General features: G+C 44.9%; 1 protein-coding gene across 1 annotated transcript; it reads right to left on the minus strand.

Moving 5' to 3' along the window:
- Nucleotides 1–5282: 5282 nt before the first annotated feature.
- Nucleotides 5283–6910, minus strand: LOC119310781 (eukaryotic translation initiation factor 3 subunit E-like). Its single transcript, XM_037586405.1, has one exon. The coding sequence runs from the start codon at nucleotides 6819–6821 to the stop codon at nucleotides 5496–5498; it is 1326 nt and encodes a 441-aa protein (XP_037442302.1). The 5' UTR covers nucleotides 6822–6910; the 3' UTR covers nucleotides 5283–5495.
- Between the last annotated feature and the right edge of the window lie 11834 nt (nucleotides 6911–18744).

Genomic DNA, 18744 nt, shown 5'->3' on the forward strand with positions numbered 1-18744 from the left:
CCTAGTCCTATTAGGACTAGGAGAGGTGGCCGGCCACCCCTCTCCCTCTTTCCCCCTTGGGAATCCTAGTTGGAATAGGATTGGAGGGGAGTCCTACTCCCGGTAGGAGTAGGACTCCTCCTGCGCCTCCTCCTCCTGGCCGGCGCACCCTCCCCCCTTGGCTCCTTTATATACTGAGGCAGGGGCACCTCTAAACACACAAGTTGACACAAGTTGATCCACGTGATCGATTCCTTAGCCGTGTGCGGTGCCCCCTGCCACCATATTCCTCGATAATACTATAGCGGAGTTTAGGCGAAGCCCTGCTGCTGTAGTTCATCAAGATCGTCACCACGCCGTCGTGCTGACGAAACTCTTCCCCGACACTTTGCTGGATCGGAGTCCGGGGATCGTCATCGAGCTGAACGTGTGCTCGAACTCGGAGGTGCCGTAGTTTCGGTGCTTGATCGGTTGGATCGTGAAGACGTACGACTACTTCCTCTACGTCGTGTCATTGCTTCCGCAGTCGGTCTGCGTTGGGTACGTAGACAACACTCTCCTCTCGTTGCTATGCATCACATGATCCTGTGTGTGCGTAGGAAATTTTTTGAAATTACTACGAAACCCAACAGTACGACCGCTGCCCTGGGCAGTACTACCGTGGCCCATTGCGGTACTACTGCTCCCTTGAGCAGTACTATCGAGAGCCACACACCAGTAGCACTTGGGAGGCCAACATCTTCCGATGACAAGGGAAACAACTGGAGCTCCAAAGAAGCAAGGAAAGGTGGTGCAAAGGAACAGATGGCTACATGTTGATTCCATCCTAACCTTTCTGAAGCGGACCCCCTCTTAATAGTACGGGTTTCCTATGACTCAATACCACCAAAAAGAAACGTAGAGAAACGCCATCTCCGAAACGCTCCGAGGGGCACGAAATCGTCTTGTGCATATACATGAGATACCTAAAATGCTCAATGCACACGATTAGTCAGCAAATGCATTGTCATCAATCACCAAAACCACTTAGGGGGAAATATGCCCTTACAGATCCGATCCGGGGGGTTCCATCCTTCTCTACGGTGGTGGCTAACCTATATTTATAGTGGCCTCGGTCCTCTTCCCTCAAAACTTAGGCGGGAAGGGATCCCACAACGACCAATTTGAAAGGGGACAAGAAGTACATCTAATCCTGACGAAAGGTGGTCTTCGCCTGCAAAGCTCCTGGTCGTAACTCGGAGGTGGGCTCGGCGATGACATCTGTCCTGTCGAGCTCGTGGTCTTGATCTTGTTGCACTGGAATGGAAACCTTTGGGGGATTCCTTGGGAACCCGCAGACGTCCTTGCCTCCTTAGCACCAAAGAGAAAATTGTCTCCTCTGCGTCCGCTGGCACTCGCCTGGCCATGGTCATCATGGCTTACGTCATCGCTGCCTTGTGAGGCTGGGTACCTGCATAGAAATCTCCGCTCCTCAGGAGGCAACTTGGGAAGGCCGCCCCCTTTGGGAGGTCTTGGTGTCGTCCTCCTCGCGAGGCCGGGGGTCTCGTCTCAGAGGCCTTGTAGCTGGGACGTACCGGGCCGTCGGGGAAGCCACGCCGCGGGCCACAGGCAGGCAAGTCTGGGTACCCTGGATCCTAGAACGCCGACAGGATGGACTCCATGATGGCATGCTTCTCCGCCATCTCCACGGGTTCGGCGACGACGAACTCTGCCTCTGCCTCCGCCATGTTGAAGCCTGGAGCAGGCTGCTCCGCCTCGTCCTCCTCCGGATCCGCCACCTCCATCGGCTCCAGCAGGTGCTCCTCCTCCTCAACTCCGGTGAGTCCGAAGGCAGCCCGATAGCGATGCGGGCGGCACGCCTTGCCTAGATCTCCTCCGCGATCGGCCTCTGGCGCTTCGACATGAGCATAGCATACGTGGTGAACTTCCGTCAGACCATGGCGATGCCGGTGAGCGAGGGGGAGCGGGGAAGAGGAGGTGGACGGGCTCAGGTGGCGGCGCGGAGAGGAAGGAGGTGGATGGGCTAGGGTTGGGGATGCCGACCAGCTTAAATAGCCAGATTTAGCCTCGGGTGGCGAGCCGAAGCGGCGCCACGCGACGCTCACACCGCGGAGATGGAGGCGCCCGTCGGACCGTCGGGTTTCTGGGCGATTCCGAATAAGACCCCGTCGCCAGTCCTACGTAGCGGACACACCAAGGCGCCCCATATTCCCATATTTGGGCTAGAATTGACGAGTACCGATTAGTTCGGGCGTTTTGAGGCGCCTATCTAAGTCAGATTTTCGTGACCGGTTAGTCCTGGACCGGTGTGACCAGACGGCCGATCGGGCGCTTTGAGGCGTCCGGCCCTAGATGTTCTAATGCCTGTTTAGCAGCCGCCACACAGGACAACGGGTACGCGGCGCCGCTATCTGTATCTATCGAAGTCTAGGGGTGCAGCAGCAACAGAAAACCGACTTCACTTGGACCAAACATAGTTGCCATCTTGCAATATTTCGCAAAAAGAAACATCTTGAACTAATCGAATTATTAATAAAAAGCACCATCGACCAAGAACTTGACTGAAATAGTGAAATGGTAAAAACGTGCTGAAGGTATTACTACTTCCATCCTGGTTTATAGGTCTCCTTTGTAGTTTGTGTCAAATTTTGACTAACGATTTAACTAACAAAATGTTGATGCATGTCAAGAAAAATTATCTCATTGGATTCGTATTTAAACATAGTTTTCAAAAATATAATGTTTAATGACATGCGTGAACATTTTGTTAGTTTAATCTATGGTCAAAATTTGACACGAAATACAATGGGGACCAATAAACCTGGACGGAGGTAGTATTATTTTTCACATGCCTTTTTCAAACAGTTGAGAAAATTGATAGTTGCACAAAATGTAAAACATGGTTTTTACAAGGAATAAGTAATCAAAGCTGAAGTATCATGTTCATGCTGCAAATAGTATCTCTACACAAAAATTTGTGCATTGTGCATGACAGATTGGAAACCAGCAATACATGTTCTGCAAAGAAGATCTAGGAAAGCTCCACTGATGCACAAGCCTATGCTGAACACCCACCAATTCGAGAAGCAACATCAGTGTAGAAACACACAGGGAACATTAATTCTCGGATGGCTCTAGATGGTATGGTGACTAACGGTGAATTGTATAGTTTATGGTTGATGCATGCCTGAATGCATTTTAGCAAGAGCAAGAAAATGCCAGGATGCATTTATAGTGTTATGACAAAGTGCAACATGTCACAGATTCAGACTTCACACGTCTTGTGAACTCTGATGCACCGGTACAATCTTCAGGGAACATTACATGAGAAATCAATTCTCCCATGTGCTAGTCGCACCGGCTCGAAAAATAAGGTATTTTTTGGTTCATATGATAGGAAATGTCACATGAATAAGGATCTTGTAGGAAATGAGATGTCATGTTTCTCAAATTCTATGAATAGGAATAGAAAAGAGATGTTAAATGAGATGTCATGTGTCTCAAATTATACGGATAGAAATAGGAAAAGAAATGTTCTTTGGTTCACATCATAGGAATTTTCCATTGAAGTCTAGGCTAATGTTTATTGGCCTTTCAAGTGTGAAAGATAGGAATAATTCCTGTGTACGAATAGGATTCTATATTCATACAAACCAAAAGACTGTAAGGGTTTTATCCTATAGGAATCATATATCCAATAGAATTCCTACAAAATTCCTCCAAACCAAAGAAGGCCTAAGGGTTTGTCTTTGCTGCTGCTAATGGAGATTACACATGGATTGGAAGAAGCATCGCCTTTTGATTTCTCATGTTTTACACGGTAGAATTTTTTCAACTGAAAGTTTTGGAATTACAACTGACACACTATACAATTGTATATCATAAACCATACATGGATCAAATGCAAATGAAAGTTGATGTCCAGTCACATTTCTCGGCAAAAAATTAAATTAGGCATGACAAGTGCTTCATAAGTAAGGCCAGTACTTCACTCATTTTGTGACTTGACAAATATAAGCAGCAGCAGAAGAAGAAGAAGAAGAAGAAAATACTACACACATCGAGAAGCTGACCAAGAACCAAAACAAAAGACTGAGAGATGCTGGAGGGAGGATGGGCAGGGCAGAAAAGCACAAAAGAAGAGAAGGGCAGGGGAGAGGGGATGAGTAGGAAAGGCACACAGAGGATAAATCCAGCCTGCCACCAGAGAAGCGAGCCTGCATCATCAGGAAGCGGCAATCCATGAGGTGAGGGTCATGGCTCGGTTTCCACAGGGATGCACGGGTTTTAGGGAGGGGGGACTCTGGTGTAGCAACCAGGAATTTGAGCCCTGCCAAACAAGGTCTAAACCTCAAGCTCTTTTCAGAATCCTTGCAAGCCAGGTCTCACGCTACGGCAATCATACTGGGGGCTAAGGGATATTACAGGTTCATAGGGCAACTGGAGCCAGTCTATGTGCCCTATAATTGCAATGCATTCCAGTAGTTACTTGTACATGGAACAACAATGGTTAAACTGGTGTGTAGCACCAGTTGTAATGAGCCAGATAGTCCCAAGGATGATGGAGTAGCCCTCGGCCACGCCAACTCAAGAGTAGTCACGCACGCTAGAGCATCAGAGCCCCTACAAACTTAACTGAAACATAAAAATTGTTAACAGGATCATGCGTGTTATGAATGCATCCAAACACAACTCAAAATTTGACTGCAACATGATTGATAGGGCAGCCAGAGTTAGTCTATGTGCCCTGTAATTGTAATGCATTCCTTACTTATACATGGAATTATGGTATAGTTAAACTGGTGCATAGCCCCGGTGCTAATGAGCCAAATAGTCCTAGATCATTGCTACTGATAGGATTTAAGATGGAGTAGCCCTATGCCACGCCGACTCAGGACACACATACAACACTACAGCGATCAGGACACACATACATAGCTGTGAGCAAAACTCAGACCCGATTTCAAACTTTGGGTCCATCAAAGAACAGGATCCATCCATAACATGAATGCCTCCAAACATTAATCAGAATTTGACTCCACCATGATTCATTGTGCAGCTGGAGACGGTCTATGGCTATGCATTCCAGTAGTTATTTCTAATAACTAGAATATATGCTCTCCTAGTTATGTGCTTTCAAATCTAGAGGAACATGACCCATCACACATACCCAGACGCTACAGCCTTATAGGACACTTACAGACTTAACTGCAAACCATAAAAACGTTTAACAGGAAGCTAAGCTAGAAAGACAACAGGGAGCTCAAAGACATTGCAGACAAGCCGAGACAGACAGTTAAATATGCAATGACACCACAGCAAGGAAATGCGTTAAACGTCTTTTGCAGTATTAAATTCATAGGACGATAAACTTGAGTAAAAGGAGTACAAAGCATTTAAAACATCAGCATAAGCTGTAGCAATGTGATTCAAATACTAGCAACGAAGTCACTGCCTAACAACGAAGTTCCCAAAGTAATTTTTACCGCCTCAAAGCTGCAGATCATCTGTTGGTCTCACCGAGCAGCCTGCTGTGCTGCTGCATGCCCTGGATCCACGACACTCTTTGCCAGCATGTAGGTCCTGGCGTTGAGGTTCTTCATGCTCTCAATAATCTGCTCATGGACATCAACACGATTGGTTGTCATGATGAGAGTCCCCGTCACTGAATCAATCTTGGCATCTAGCTTGGAACTCTTGACCATGTTCATTATCCACAACTCGGCTTCATCATAGGTCATGTTCAGCTTCTCCGCAAGCACACCAATATCGATGCAGCGATGTATACGGCAGTAGGTCTCAAAGATGAACAAGCGAGCATTCTCAAGGAACTCGTCTCTCAGAGGAACAGCAATGCCATTCCTCTCTTCGACGCGCTTCCCCAGGAAAGGATCATTCAGTATAACCTGCTCGCACTCGACGAGCTTCTGCTGAGCGCCATCAAAATCATACTTGACATACAGGCACTCCAGGAACTCAATGATGGGATCCTTGTAGCTGTTCTGCTCCTGCTGGATGACCTTGATGAGTTCCTTAAGCATGTTCCTTCTCCTCTTGTTGACAACAACTGCAGCAGCAAGGTACCTCAGAAGATGGGGAGCGTTGGTCTGGATAGCATTGAGGTACCTGTCCTGGAAGAAGAGGTCGATGATCCCGTTCCTTCCATTCTCATGGTTGAAGAAGATGAAGAGGCTCCAGTGCATCAGCCATATCCTGCTGTGGAGCTGGTTGACAGGCGACGAGGTGAAGCTGCTGGAATCAATCATCTCCTTGAGCCTGTTGAGCTCCTCCTGCGCGACATCCCAGTTCTGCATCAGTATCTCCGCCGCCAGCTTCCCCCACAGGGCGCTGAGGCTCCTCTCGCTGTTGGTGCACAGAGCGCGGTACTGGGACAGGAAATCGGCGGCGTCCGAGTACATCCCGCACTCGTACTGGAACTTGGCGTACTGGTAGAGGGCCTCGATCTGGTCCGGGCCGATCTGGTGGCGCTCCTGGAGCATGTGGAGGTTGTACTGCTTGTCGGCGTGGAGCTCCTGCACGAGCTGCGGGCTGGAGAGGAAGGCGACGATGGGCGCGACGGCCTCCTGGAGGGCCCGGAGCCTCTCGACGACCTCGGAGCGCCGGGCGACCATGTCGGCGGGGACGTCGTCGGTGCCGTGGAGCGACTTGTGGATGTCCATGGCGTAGTCGACCATGTTGGTACCGCCGAGGAGGCGGATCTTGCCACGCAGGATCTCCTCGTCGGCGTAGACCCCGCGCTCCTGGAGGAACTCCAGCACGGGGAGCACCAGGTGGGGGTCCATCCACGCCGCCACGCTCGCCGTCAGGTCGTGCTCCGCCATGGCTGTCTCGGGCGACGGGATGCTAGGGTTTCTAGGGTTTGTGGGTGGCGGCGGCGGGTGGAGGGAGGGAGGGAAGGGGAGACTGGCTGGCACGGGAGAGGTATGCGATTCTTGCTATAAGTCGGAAAGAAAGCAAGACGTGGACCTAGTTCCCTCCCACCGTATGGGCCGGGCCAATTGCCGATCTTAGTGGGCCGATTACACAGAGAGCCCGAAGCTATTTTTTTCCACCTTCAGAGACAGTTGTCCCGGTTCGGTGCCTCAGAGCATGGATAATAATATAGCCCTTCTCAAAAAATAAAAAATATAGCCAGCAGCTGGCTGTAACATATTGTCATGTCATTTACAGCCAATATAATAGCTAACATGTATAATAGTTGGCTATAAAAAAGTACTACTTTGTCAACATATGGCCCACCTTCCATCCTCAAAGCTTCTTGGAACTTGTGCTGCAGTCGGCTGTAAGTCTACAGCCCGCTTCCCTTCTCTCTTCCCTTCTCTCTTCCAACTAAGCAATAATGCAATATTTAAATCCTTACATCCCGCTTACGCACCTTATTATACTTGCTCTTAGGACATGTACAATGGTTCAATCTTAGAAAACGCCACGTAGAATAAATGATGAGGCGGGGGAGAGAGAAATCATAAGAAAAGGCTTGTCTTTTCTTATTTAAGAGAAGACAAGAGATGAACTCTTAACGCAATATGTCTCACCACGTTTGAAAGAATAGCTAGCTATTGAAAAAAAAGCTAAGAGATGATCCATTGTAGACATTTTTTTGTCATCTCTAAATTACATGCAAGACTTAAGATAAGACTATCTTATCCACCATTGTACATGCCCTTAGGCGTCCAAACAGTTCTCGGCGTTCAAGTACCCCCGCTCCTAGGCTAGCCCAAGAAGAACGCTACACTCAATTGCATTCGACCAGTTTCTGAAAGTGCAACTATCCCTAGGTGGTTTTGGTAATTCATAACAACATATAGCTCATTGAGCTAATGCTATTCCAAGACTATTATTTCAGGAAAGCTCAATGAATGGCATGGCATGGATGATGAAAGTGGATCCCTCAAAATATCAAGGACAAAGGATTGGCTCAAACTCAAAAGCTCAAGACTCTTCATTTTACATTTTAGTGATCCAAGATCACATTGAGTCTATAGAAAAAGCCAATACTATCAAGGAGGGATGAAGTGTTGCTTAATGAGCCTCTTGCCTCATGTGCTTAGTGATATGCTCCAAATACCCTCAACTACTTTCTCACATCCTCATATGACCTAAAGCCAAAGTCAAAATCGGTCCCACCGATTCTTTCTATCCGACGCCACCGAGTTCAAATGTCATAGCCACTGCCACAAACCCTAGGCAAATCGGTCTCACCGATAGGGATCTCGGTCTCACCGAGATGGGATTGTAATCTCTCTGTTTCCCTTCGTAACGTTTCGATCTAACCAAAGTGAGTGATCGGTCCCACCGAGATTGCAATGTAAACTCTCTGTTTCCTTTTCGTAACATTTCGGTCTCACCGAAAAGAGCGAATCGGTCCCACCGAGTTTACCTGACCATATCGGTCCTACCGAGTTGCATGTCAGTCCCACCAAAAATCCTAACGGTCACTAGGTTTACTAAATCGGTCCGACTGAGTTTGTTGATTCGGTCCCACCGAGATTGGTAAATTGTGTGTAACGGTTAGATTTTGTGTGGAGGCTATATATACACCTCCACCTCCTCTTCATTCGTGGAGAGAGCCGTCAGAACAAACCTACACTTCCAACTTACCAGTTCTGAGAGAGAACTACCTACTCATGTGTTGAGACCAAGATATTCCATTCCTACCATATGAATCTTGATCTCTAGCCTTCCCCAAGTTGCTTTCCACTCAAATCTTCTTTCCACCAGATCCAAATCTTATGAGAGAGAGTTGAGTGTTGGGGAGACTATCATTTGAAGCACAAGAGCAAGGAGTTCATCATCAACGCACCATTTGTTACTTCTTGGAGAGTGGTGTCTCCTAGATTGGCTAGGTGTCACTTGGGAGCCTCCGACAAGATTGTGGAGTTGAACCAAGGAGTTTGTAAGGGCAAGGAGATCGCCTACTTCGTGAAGATCTACCGCTAGTGAGGCAAGTCCTTCGTGGGCGACGGCCATGGTGGGATAGACAAGGTTGCTTCTTCGTGGACCCTTCATGGGTGGAGCCGTCCGTGGACTCGCGCAACCGTTACCCTTCGTGGGTTGAAGTCTCCATCAACGTGGATGTACGATAGCACCACCTATCGGAACCACGACAAAAACATCTGTGTCTCCAATTGCGTTTGAATCCTCCAAACCCTTCCCTTTACTTTCTTGCAAGTTGCATGCTTTAATTTCCGCTGCCTATATACTCTTTGCATGTTTGCTTGAATTGTGTGATGATTGCTTGACTTGTCCAAAGATTGCTAAAATCTGCCAAACTCTAAAATTGGGAAAAGGTTAAGTTTTTAATTGGTCAAGTAGTCTAATCACCCCCTCTAGACATACTTCAAGGTCCTACAAGTGGTATCAGAGCTTTGATCTCCATTTGCTTTGATTTCCATAGCTTTTGGTGGTCATAGCCTTGGTTTCACAACCTAGGAGAGTATGGTGTCTAGCGAGGGAAATTATCACCGTAGAGGTCCTTACTTTGATGGCACTAATTTTGCTAGTTGGAAGCATAAGATGAAAATGCATATTCTTGGACATAACCCCGCCGTTTGGACACATCCAACTTGAATTCTTTGATGGGAGAGAGCCAAACCGTGAAGCTAGAGCGCATGAATTGAAGATGCTGCAATACAACGCTCAAGCTTGTGATATCCTCTTCAACGGTTTATGCCCTGAAGAATTCAACAAAATCAGCCGTCTTGAGAATGCAAAGGAAATTTGGGACACTTTGATTGATATGCATGAAGGTACCGACTCCGTCAAGGAATCCAAGTTGGATGTGCTCCAAAATCAGCTTGATAAGTTCAAAATGAAGGATGGTGAAGGTGTCGCTGAAATGTACTCTAGGCTTGCTCTTATCACAAATGAGATTGCCGGCTTAGGAAGTGAAGAGATGACCGAAAGATTCATCATCAAGAAGATCCTAAGAGCATTGCATGGAAAATATGATACCGTGTGCACATTAATTCAAATGATGCCCAATTACAAGAATCTCAAGCCAACGGAGGTCATTGGTACTCATGAGATGTCACTCAAGGATAAGGAGAAACTTCACGACAAGTCAAGTGGTGCTTACAAAGCCTCATGTGAAGCCCCCACACCATCAAGTGAGAAACAAACCTTTAATGAAGAATTGAGCTTAATGGCGAAGAATTTCAACAAATTCTACAAGAGTAGAAGCAAAGAAAGAAGCTCTAAGTCAAGGTCCTACAATGACAAAAGATCTTCTAGTCAAGAGCGCAATTGCTACAATTGTGGGAGACCCGGACACTATTCCAATGAGTGTACGGCACCCTACAAAAGAAGAGAAGATTCTCCTAAAAGAAGAAGTAGAAGAGAAGAATCACCACCAAGAGAGAGGAGGAGTAGAGATGATCATTATGAACGAAGAACATCCCGGAGAAGCAAGGATTCGGAAAGGAAGGACAAGTCATCAAAGAGCTACACAAAACGAAGACATCAAGCTCATGTTGGTGAATGGGTATCCGGTTCCGACTCTGAACATCACTCCGAGAGAAGCTATCACTCTGACTCCGAACATACTCAAGATGAAGGTGTTGCCGGTCTAGCACTTGTGTCAACCAACTCCTACGACATATTTGAATCACCAAATGAAGGAATTGGAAGATGCTTCATGGCTAAAGGCCCTAAGGTAACTCATCCCGAGTATGCTGATTTCAATAGTGATGAAGATGACTTGTTAGGTGATGATGATTTACTTATTGACAACTCTAGTGATGAATACTATGATGAAACGTCAATTAATCATGCTAATCAAGATAAATGAATGACAATGATAAGGAGAAGATTGAACTTCTAACTAAAGAACTAAACACTCTTAAGTTAGCTCATGAAACTATCTTCGAAGATCATCGAGAACTTTTAAGGGCTCATGAGAAGTTACGCTTTGTAAAGCTCAATCTTGAGCAAGAGCATGAGTTCTTAAAAGCAATCAATGATGATCTCCGCAAGAAAAGTTCTTCTTACATTGCCAAGCGTTTACTCTTATCTACTTACATGCCTCAAGTCAAGTCTAGTAACAAGAACAAGAAAGATTCTTCCTCTAGTAGTAACAATAACAATGCTAAATCCAATATTGTTGCTTCTAGTAGTTCTCTTGATTCCACTAATGATTCTCTTAGCCAAGTTACACTTGAGCAAGAAAATAGCTTATTGAAGGGAATTATAGAGAAAGGTGTATACAAGAGCCTTGCCGAGAGTAAGCAATTCGAGGAAATTGTACGCAAGCAAGGAAGGCACCGGAAGAATCAAGGTGTTGGTTTTGAACGAAAGTTCAATGCCAATGGAGTTGAGTGGGAAGAAGATTAATACCCCAAGACGAAGTTTGTTCCTCAACAAGAGAAGTATGATCCTACTTCCTTCAAGGGAACACAAGCACAAGATGATCTTCCACCACAATACTACAAGAACAAAGGCAAGGACAAGCTTCAAGAGGAGATTGATGCATTTGAAGAAGCACCTAAGGCCTTGGTCAAGTGGGTTCCCAAGACTACGTCAAGTTCTACTTCATCAAGCACAACTACTACACCAAGGATTCCCATCAAGATGATGTGGATCCCGAAGAAGAAGAACTAGAGAGTTCTTGAGGGTGACTCCGCCAACATTCTTCACTCATATCATTATGGCAAGGACAAGTGCAATCAACTTCCACATCTTGCCCTAGTTCAAGGAGTCACAAACCCTCATGTTGGTAAGGCAAGGGACAAGGTAACCTAATGTTTTCATGGACATCATTTTGTGTGTGCATCACTCTATGTCTGTGGATATTCTTGTTTGTTCCTTGTGGGACTAACCCTTGTAGGTATTGAAAGCGCAACTCACTCCAAAGGATTGCTCCAAAAGATCTACATAAACATTGAGCATCCACATCTTCAACACCTACATGAAGTCATCATCGACAAAACCCAAGGTTAGTTTATCCCTCTAAGGGGGGATCTCACATCTAGGGGGAGCTTAACTCTAAGAATTGAGTCAAAGCAACTCTAATGGTGTGAACACATCAATGCATTATGTAAAAGTGGTAACCCCACTTGAGCTTAAACGATGAGTATGACCTATGATCAAATGTTCTCATTTGACTCCTAAGTCAATATACTCATATATATATGACCTAGTCATCGCCAATTGTTTGATAGATGCTAGAATTGGTTGTGCATGCTTTGCCACATATTTCATTTTTCATTTTATTGTGTGAGCATGTTGGCTGCATATTTTACTCATTCGAGGACATCCACTTGTTGTTTTGATTGATTGGATTCTTTTTCTTTAGCCAAGTGGATGGACAAGAATGCCTAAGAACCTTCTCTAGATACCTATGATTTTCTCGTCTCAAACTCTATTCATGCTACATCACAAAATTTGATCAAGTCAGATTCGAACCACCCTGTGTGAGGAGCACTCGGAGTCCCCGATTCGTCATAGACTTAAACTTCCAAAACTTCTTTGTGATTTTCGGTCTGACCGATTCCTCCATTTCGGTCCTACCGAGATCACTAAGTCGATCTAGGGTTTCCATCTCGGTGCAACCGATTTGAACTTTTCGATCACACCGAGTTGTTGTAACTGTTAACAGTTATGCATCTCGGTGCCACCAAGTTGTTCCACTCGGTCACACCGACAGTGATGGGCTATATATATACTTACAGGCAAATTTTGGAAAACTTTCTCCGAAACTCCTCGCCCGCGCATAGCTCGCTCTGCCTACTAGGTCTACGGATCGTCGACTTCATCGCCAACCGCCTCCTGTCGCTAGTCTCCGCCGCCGTCAACGGAATTCACCCCCGCCGTTGCCGTCGTAGCGAGTTCATCGCCAAACTAGGGTATGAACTCGATCACAGTGCTATCCTCGTCTGATTCTCAGCGCATTGTGTTCATTATGCATCTTTCCACGATTGAAACACTTCTATCCAGTCAAAACAATCCTTAGAATAGATGTGATTCGAAAATTTAGGGTTAGGTTTCCGCCGAAACCATCTCGGACCCACCGAGTTGAAATACTCGGTCCCACCGATTTGGCTAACGCCATTGCACTAGTAAGACTCGGTCTGACCGAGAATTGCTAATCGGTGTGACCGATTTTAGAACTTTGTGAAACCCTAGAAGTCTCGGTGCCACTAAACTGTGACTCGGTCTGACCGAGTTCACTAGTTTAGGTTCCAAAACTGCTTCGGTATCACCGAGTTTGAAAATCGGTAGATCTGAAATGCTTTCTGTGGAAACTAAAACTAAGTTTTTTGAATCATTCTTTTGCAAAAATCTCTGCATTTTGTGATGCTCATCCACTCTATCTCATATATAACTATTCACAGGGTCAGCAGTCAGTGTGTGCAGCATGTCAGACCAAAGTGATAGTCAGAACAAGTCAGCAGAGCAGATTCACATGAGTGAGGGCACTAGTCCCTCAAGTTCTTCAGATGAAGGCAACAGAAGTACTCCTAGCAATTTGCCCAAAGCAGCCACAAGAGCAAGAAGGAAGAGAACCTCAGACTCAGAGGATGAGGACTATGTGGCAGCTGAAGATGAGGCTACTTCCAAGAAGGTAGTGCTCAAGAGGGAGTACAGCTCAACTGCAGTAAAGCCAGGCATGAAGATCAAAAGGCATGCAGGAAGACAACCAATGTCTAAAGCCAGAGGATCAACTCAAGTACCTGAAAAAGCCTGATCCCAAAGAGCCAGCTACTGAAGGAAAGAAAAGGAAGGAAAGGGTCAAGAAGACCATGGCCAGAGTTGTTGGTCAACCTTCCATGATGGAAGAAGAAGAAGAGGTTGCTGAACCAGCACCCAAGGCACAAAAGCTGATGGGTGATGCTATAAAGTCAGGGGCTGCAACATCAAAGCCCAAAGAAGCACCCAAAGCTGCCCCCAAGCCCAAGATTGCACCAAAGAGGAATACCAGGAGTATACCAGCAGCTGAGAAGAACAAGGCCCCAATGCCTGAGGTTGCTGCTGAGGAAGATGAAGAAGGGCAGATCTTAAGGAAGCTCAAACCCAAGATTCCAGATCACAATGATGCTCATCCAGTGGCTGAAAATATGAAGCTAAGGAAGGATGCATGGCTCAGGTAGTGGAGATTGTCAGGTCCATATGCCACCAGGAGAAGGACTGTTGTAGATTACGGGTTCCATACCAAGGAGCAGCAGGACTTCTATGAGACAAACTTGTTGGACAAGAAGCCCATAGTGTGTGATATGAGATGGGTCGACTAGACCTACATGAAAGAGAATGAAGAACACTATCCTGGAGTGCAAGACAGTTTTGTTGCTTGTGGAGTTGCAGATTTTGTTGGGCAGAAGCTCACCAACTGGAATGATGAACTCATTATGCAATTCTACTCCATAACACATTTCTATCCAGATGGCAGGATAGTTTGGATGTCTGGAGGTACAAGGTACCAGTCAACCATTGAGGAATGGGCAAATCTGATCAATGCCCTAAAGGAGAGTGAAGATGACTTGGACATTTATGCCAAGAAGAAAATGGATCATAACTCAATGTCACATATGTACAAGGAGATCCCGGATGATGCACTTGAGATTTTCAAGTTTGGATCAGTTCATTTTCTTCTGTCAGGGCTGCCAACGATCAACTGGATCTTAAGGCACACTCTTTTGCCCAAATCAGGTGACCACAACATGATTAGAGGGCATGCAATTAACTTGCTACATGTATTTGATGTGCCACAGAAATTCAAGGTCATGAGCCTCATAGTTGAAACTATCAAGAGGACAACAACAGACCAGAAGAGGAGTTGTGGATATGCCCCACAAATTCAGGAGTTGATTAACTCAAAGATGGGCACAGGAAAATATCTTTTGGATAAGGAACATTTTGCTCTCTATCCAGACTTTGAGGACAATCAAGTTGTAATGAATGAGAATGAACCATTATCAGTGCAAGCTCAAGAGAAGAAGGAGAAAGCAAGGAAAGAGAAGGCTGCCAAGATGCCAACTCAAGAGGAGGCATCTGAGTACTTTTTGAAGAACAAGCAGGAGCAGCTTGGTTACTTGATAGCATCAACTCTGCGGATTGAGAAAGGATTGGCTACCCTAACTCAAAACCAGGAGAGCCTGGAAAGAATCATGGAACACAAATTCTATGATCTAGATGTCAAAGTAACTGAGATTCAGTTAGTTGTGGAACAGCTTCAGGATGACATGCAAGAGAGGAAGGGCAAGACAACCACTGATGCATTTGCCAAAGTGCCTAGAGCTCAGAGGTCAGCTCCAGTGCCTGTGACAAACACTAGAGCCACATCATCTGCACCAGCTACAGCTCCTACAGCTCCAGTGCAACCAGCTCCAGCACCAACTCCTCCAGCTCCATCTACATCAATTGAAGCCTTCGTTCTTGGAGTTATCCGGACACCACCACCTGAAGACCAAGCCTGAGAGTCGATATAGTCCTATGCATTTTCTATGAACTTTTTGGTAACTTGTTGCCAAAGGGGGAGAAAAATGTATAGATCATAGGCTTCGAGAGAGAGAGAGAGAGAGATTTGCTGCTTTTTGTTCTCTCTTGTCTTCTTGGTTAAACTTTGTTTGCTCTTGATTGCTTGAGATACTATGCAATTATCTGTGAGACATTGATGATCATGTGTTTGATCATAAGCAACACTTATGCTGGTTATATGTTATTATCTTACCTATCCTTATATGTTCATTCACTTTGCTTGGTGATGAGTGCATGTATTCAATCGTTATTATTTTGAGCGCTCCACCAAGATGTATGTGACATGGAAGAGTAACCCATGAGCCTAATTCCTTGTGCATTTGCAGTCCAAAGCAAATCTTAAAATATGCACAAATTTAGGGGGAGCTCTTACTTATCACATACTTCTCAAAGCGACGATGTTTTTCACTCTTATTATCATTTGTCGAAGCTTTGATCTATATGTTGTCATCAATTACCAAAATGGGGGAGATTGAAAGTGCAACTATCCCTAGGTGGTTTTGGTAATTCATAACAACATATAGCTCATTGAGCTAATGCTATTCCAAGACTATTATTTCAGGAAAGCTCAATGAATGGCATGGCATGGATGATGAAAGTGGATCCCTCAAAATATCAAGGACAAAGGATTGGCTCAAGCTCAAAAGCTCAAGACTCTTCATTTTACATTTTAGTGATCCAAGATCACATTGAGTCTATAGGAAAAGCCAATACTATCAAGGAGGGATGAGGTGTTGCTTAATGAGCCTCTTGCTTCATGTGCTTAGTGATATGCTCCAGATACCCTCAACTACTTTCTCACATCCTCATATGACCTAAAGCCAAAGTCAAAATCGGTCCCACCGATTCTTTCTATCCGGCGCCACCGAGTTCAAATGTCATAGCCACTGCCACAAACCCTAGGCAAATCGGTCTCACCGATAGGGATCTCGGTCTCACTGAGATGGGATTGTAATCTCTGTGTTTCCCTTCGTAATGTTTCGGTCTAACCGAAGTGAGCGATCGGTCCCACCAAGATTGCAATGTAAACTCTGTTTCCTTTTTGTAACATTTCGGTCTCACCGAAAAGAGCGAATCGGTCCCACCGAGTTTACCTGACCATATCGGTCCTACCGAGTTGCATGTCGGTCCCACCGAAAATCCTAACGGTCACTAGGTTTACTAAATCGGTCCGACCGAGTTTGTTGATTTGGTCCCACTAAGATTGGTAAATTGCGTGTAATGGTTAGATTTTGTGTGGAGGCTATATATACCCCTCCACCTCCTCTTCATTCATGAAGAGAGCCATCAGAACAAACCCACACTTCCGACTTACCAGTTCTGAGAGAGAACTACCCACTCATGTGTTGAGACCAAGATATTCCATTCCTACCATATGAATCTTGATCTCTAGCCTTCCCCAAGTTGCTTTCCACTCAAATCTTCTTTCCACCAGATCCAAATCCTATGAGAGAGAGTTGAGTGTTGGGGAGACTATCATTTGAAGCACAAGAGCAAGGAGTTCATCATCAATGCACCATTTGTTACTTCTTGGAGATGGTGTCTCCTAGATTGGCTAGGTGTCACTTGGGAGCCTCCGACAAGATTGTGGAGTTGAACCAAGGAGTTTGTAAGGGCAAGGAGATCGCCTACTTCGTGAAGATCTACCGCTAGTGAGGCAAGTCCTTCGTGGGCGACGGTCATGGTGGGATAGACAAGGTTGCTTCTTCGTGGACCCTTCGTGGGTGGAGCCCTCCGTGGACTCGCGCAACCGTTACCCTTCGTGGGTTGAAGTCTCCATCAACGTGGATGTACGATAGCACCACCTATCGGAACCACGACAAAAACATCCGTGTCTCCAATTGCGTTTGAATCCTCCAAACCCTTCCCTTTACTTTCTTGCAAGTTGCATGCTTTAATTTCCGCTGCCTATATACTCTTTGCATGCTTGCTTGAATTGTGTGATGATTGCTTGACTTGTCCAAAGATTGCTAAAATCTACCAAACTCTAAAATTGGGAAAAGGTTAAGTTTTTAATTGGTCAAGTAGTCTAATCACCCCCCCTCTAGATATACTTCAAGGTCCTACAGTTTCGTTGGTCGCTCAATCGCATTTGACTGGTCGTGGTTGACTAGCTCATCGGTCAACTATTCACTTTTGAGAAAAAAATAAAAACGCAAAAAAAGGTTGTCAATTCCAAAAATGTTCATCGATTTTAAAAAATCAGTAATTTAGAAAAAACACAAAATTGAAAAAAGTTGACTTGTTTTGAAAAGGTGGACAAATTTGAAAAACAAATTAACTGATTTTCAAAAAAAGTTCACAAAATTGAAAAAAGTTCACCCATTTTGAAAAAATAGTTCATCGGTTTTGAAAAAAGTTCAGAAAAATTAAAAAAAGTTCATGGGATTTTTTTTGCAAATTTGAAAAGTTCATGAATTTTATAAAAAGGAAAAAAAGAAAGAGAAAAGGAAAAAACATAAGAAAATCGGCCAAAACAACATCGGAAAAAAGAAAAATCAAAATAGAAAATTGTCGGTTTCTTAGCGTTGAAGAAGTAAAAGAACAACTTTTTGTCAAGGAACCAACTGACTTGATTTTTCAACTTACGGATTAAGTAAATAGTCAACTGTCTGTCAAGGAACCAACAAAAATAAAACAATAAATAGAAGTTGTGCTCCTGTAAGGCCATTAATCGGGTTTCTATATTAACACACATGTTACATGCCAGCGCCCTTCGCCTCAGCCAAGTGAGGTGAGCGTGTGTGGTGTTCTCTTTCTCTCATTATATCATCACTTAGTGTTGTGGGGATAACATGTTATGAAGAGGTCTCACACCGCGTCCACTAGCAGTATGGGACTAAACATTTGCATCATGTCTTGCCATTTATTCATGGTCTTTGAGATTTTATTGGGTTCTTGGAAATATTCATGGACCAACCCATTTATTCTAACAATGCCCCACCATATTTCAAATGTTCAATTAGAGATTTCCCTAATTTTGATACTTGTTAAATATAGTAGTGTTTTGGTAGAGGTTATTAAATTGAACTTCTGCCTAGAACTCTAATCTACATCCATTCACAACTTAACAATGGACCATACCTTGAATTGCAAGTTTTATGTGAACAAGTTTCACTCAAATCATAATCACCAGCTACCTGCCAGTAACCTACCCCACAGGTGGGACACATATGTTGTACACACTAGTCTCCCTACTAGCTTACTAGGGAATACTCAAGTCTCGTATACTCCAATGTTTAACAACCGGGTCCGTATAGGTGTGTTCTTTCA

This window comes from Triticum dicoccoides, chromosome 5B (genome assembly GCF_002162155.2).
Source record: "Triticum dicoccoides isolate Atlit2015 ecotype Zavitan chromosome 5B, WEW_v2.0, whole genome shotgun sequence".
NCBI lineage: Eukaryota > Viridiplantae > Streptophyta > Magnoliopsida > Poales > Poaceae > Triticum > Triticum dicoccoides.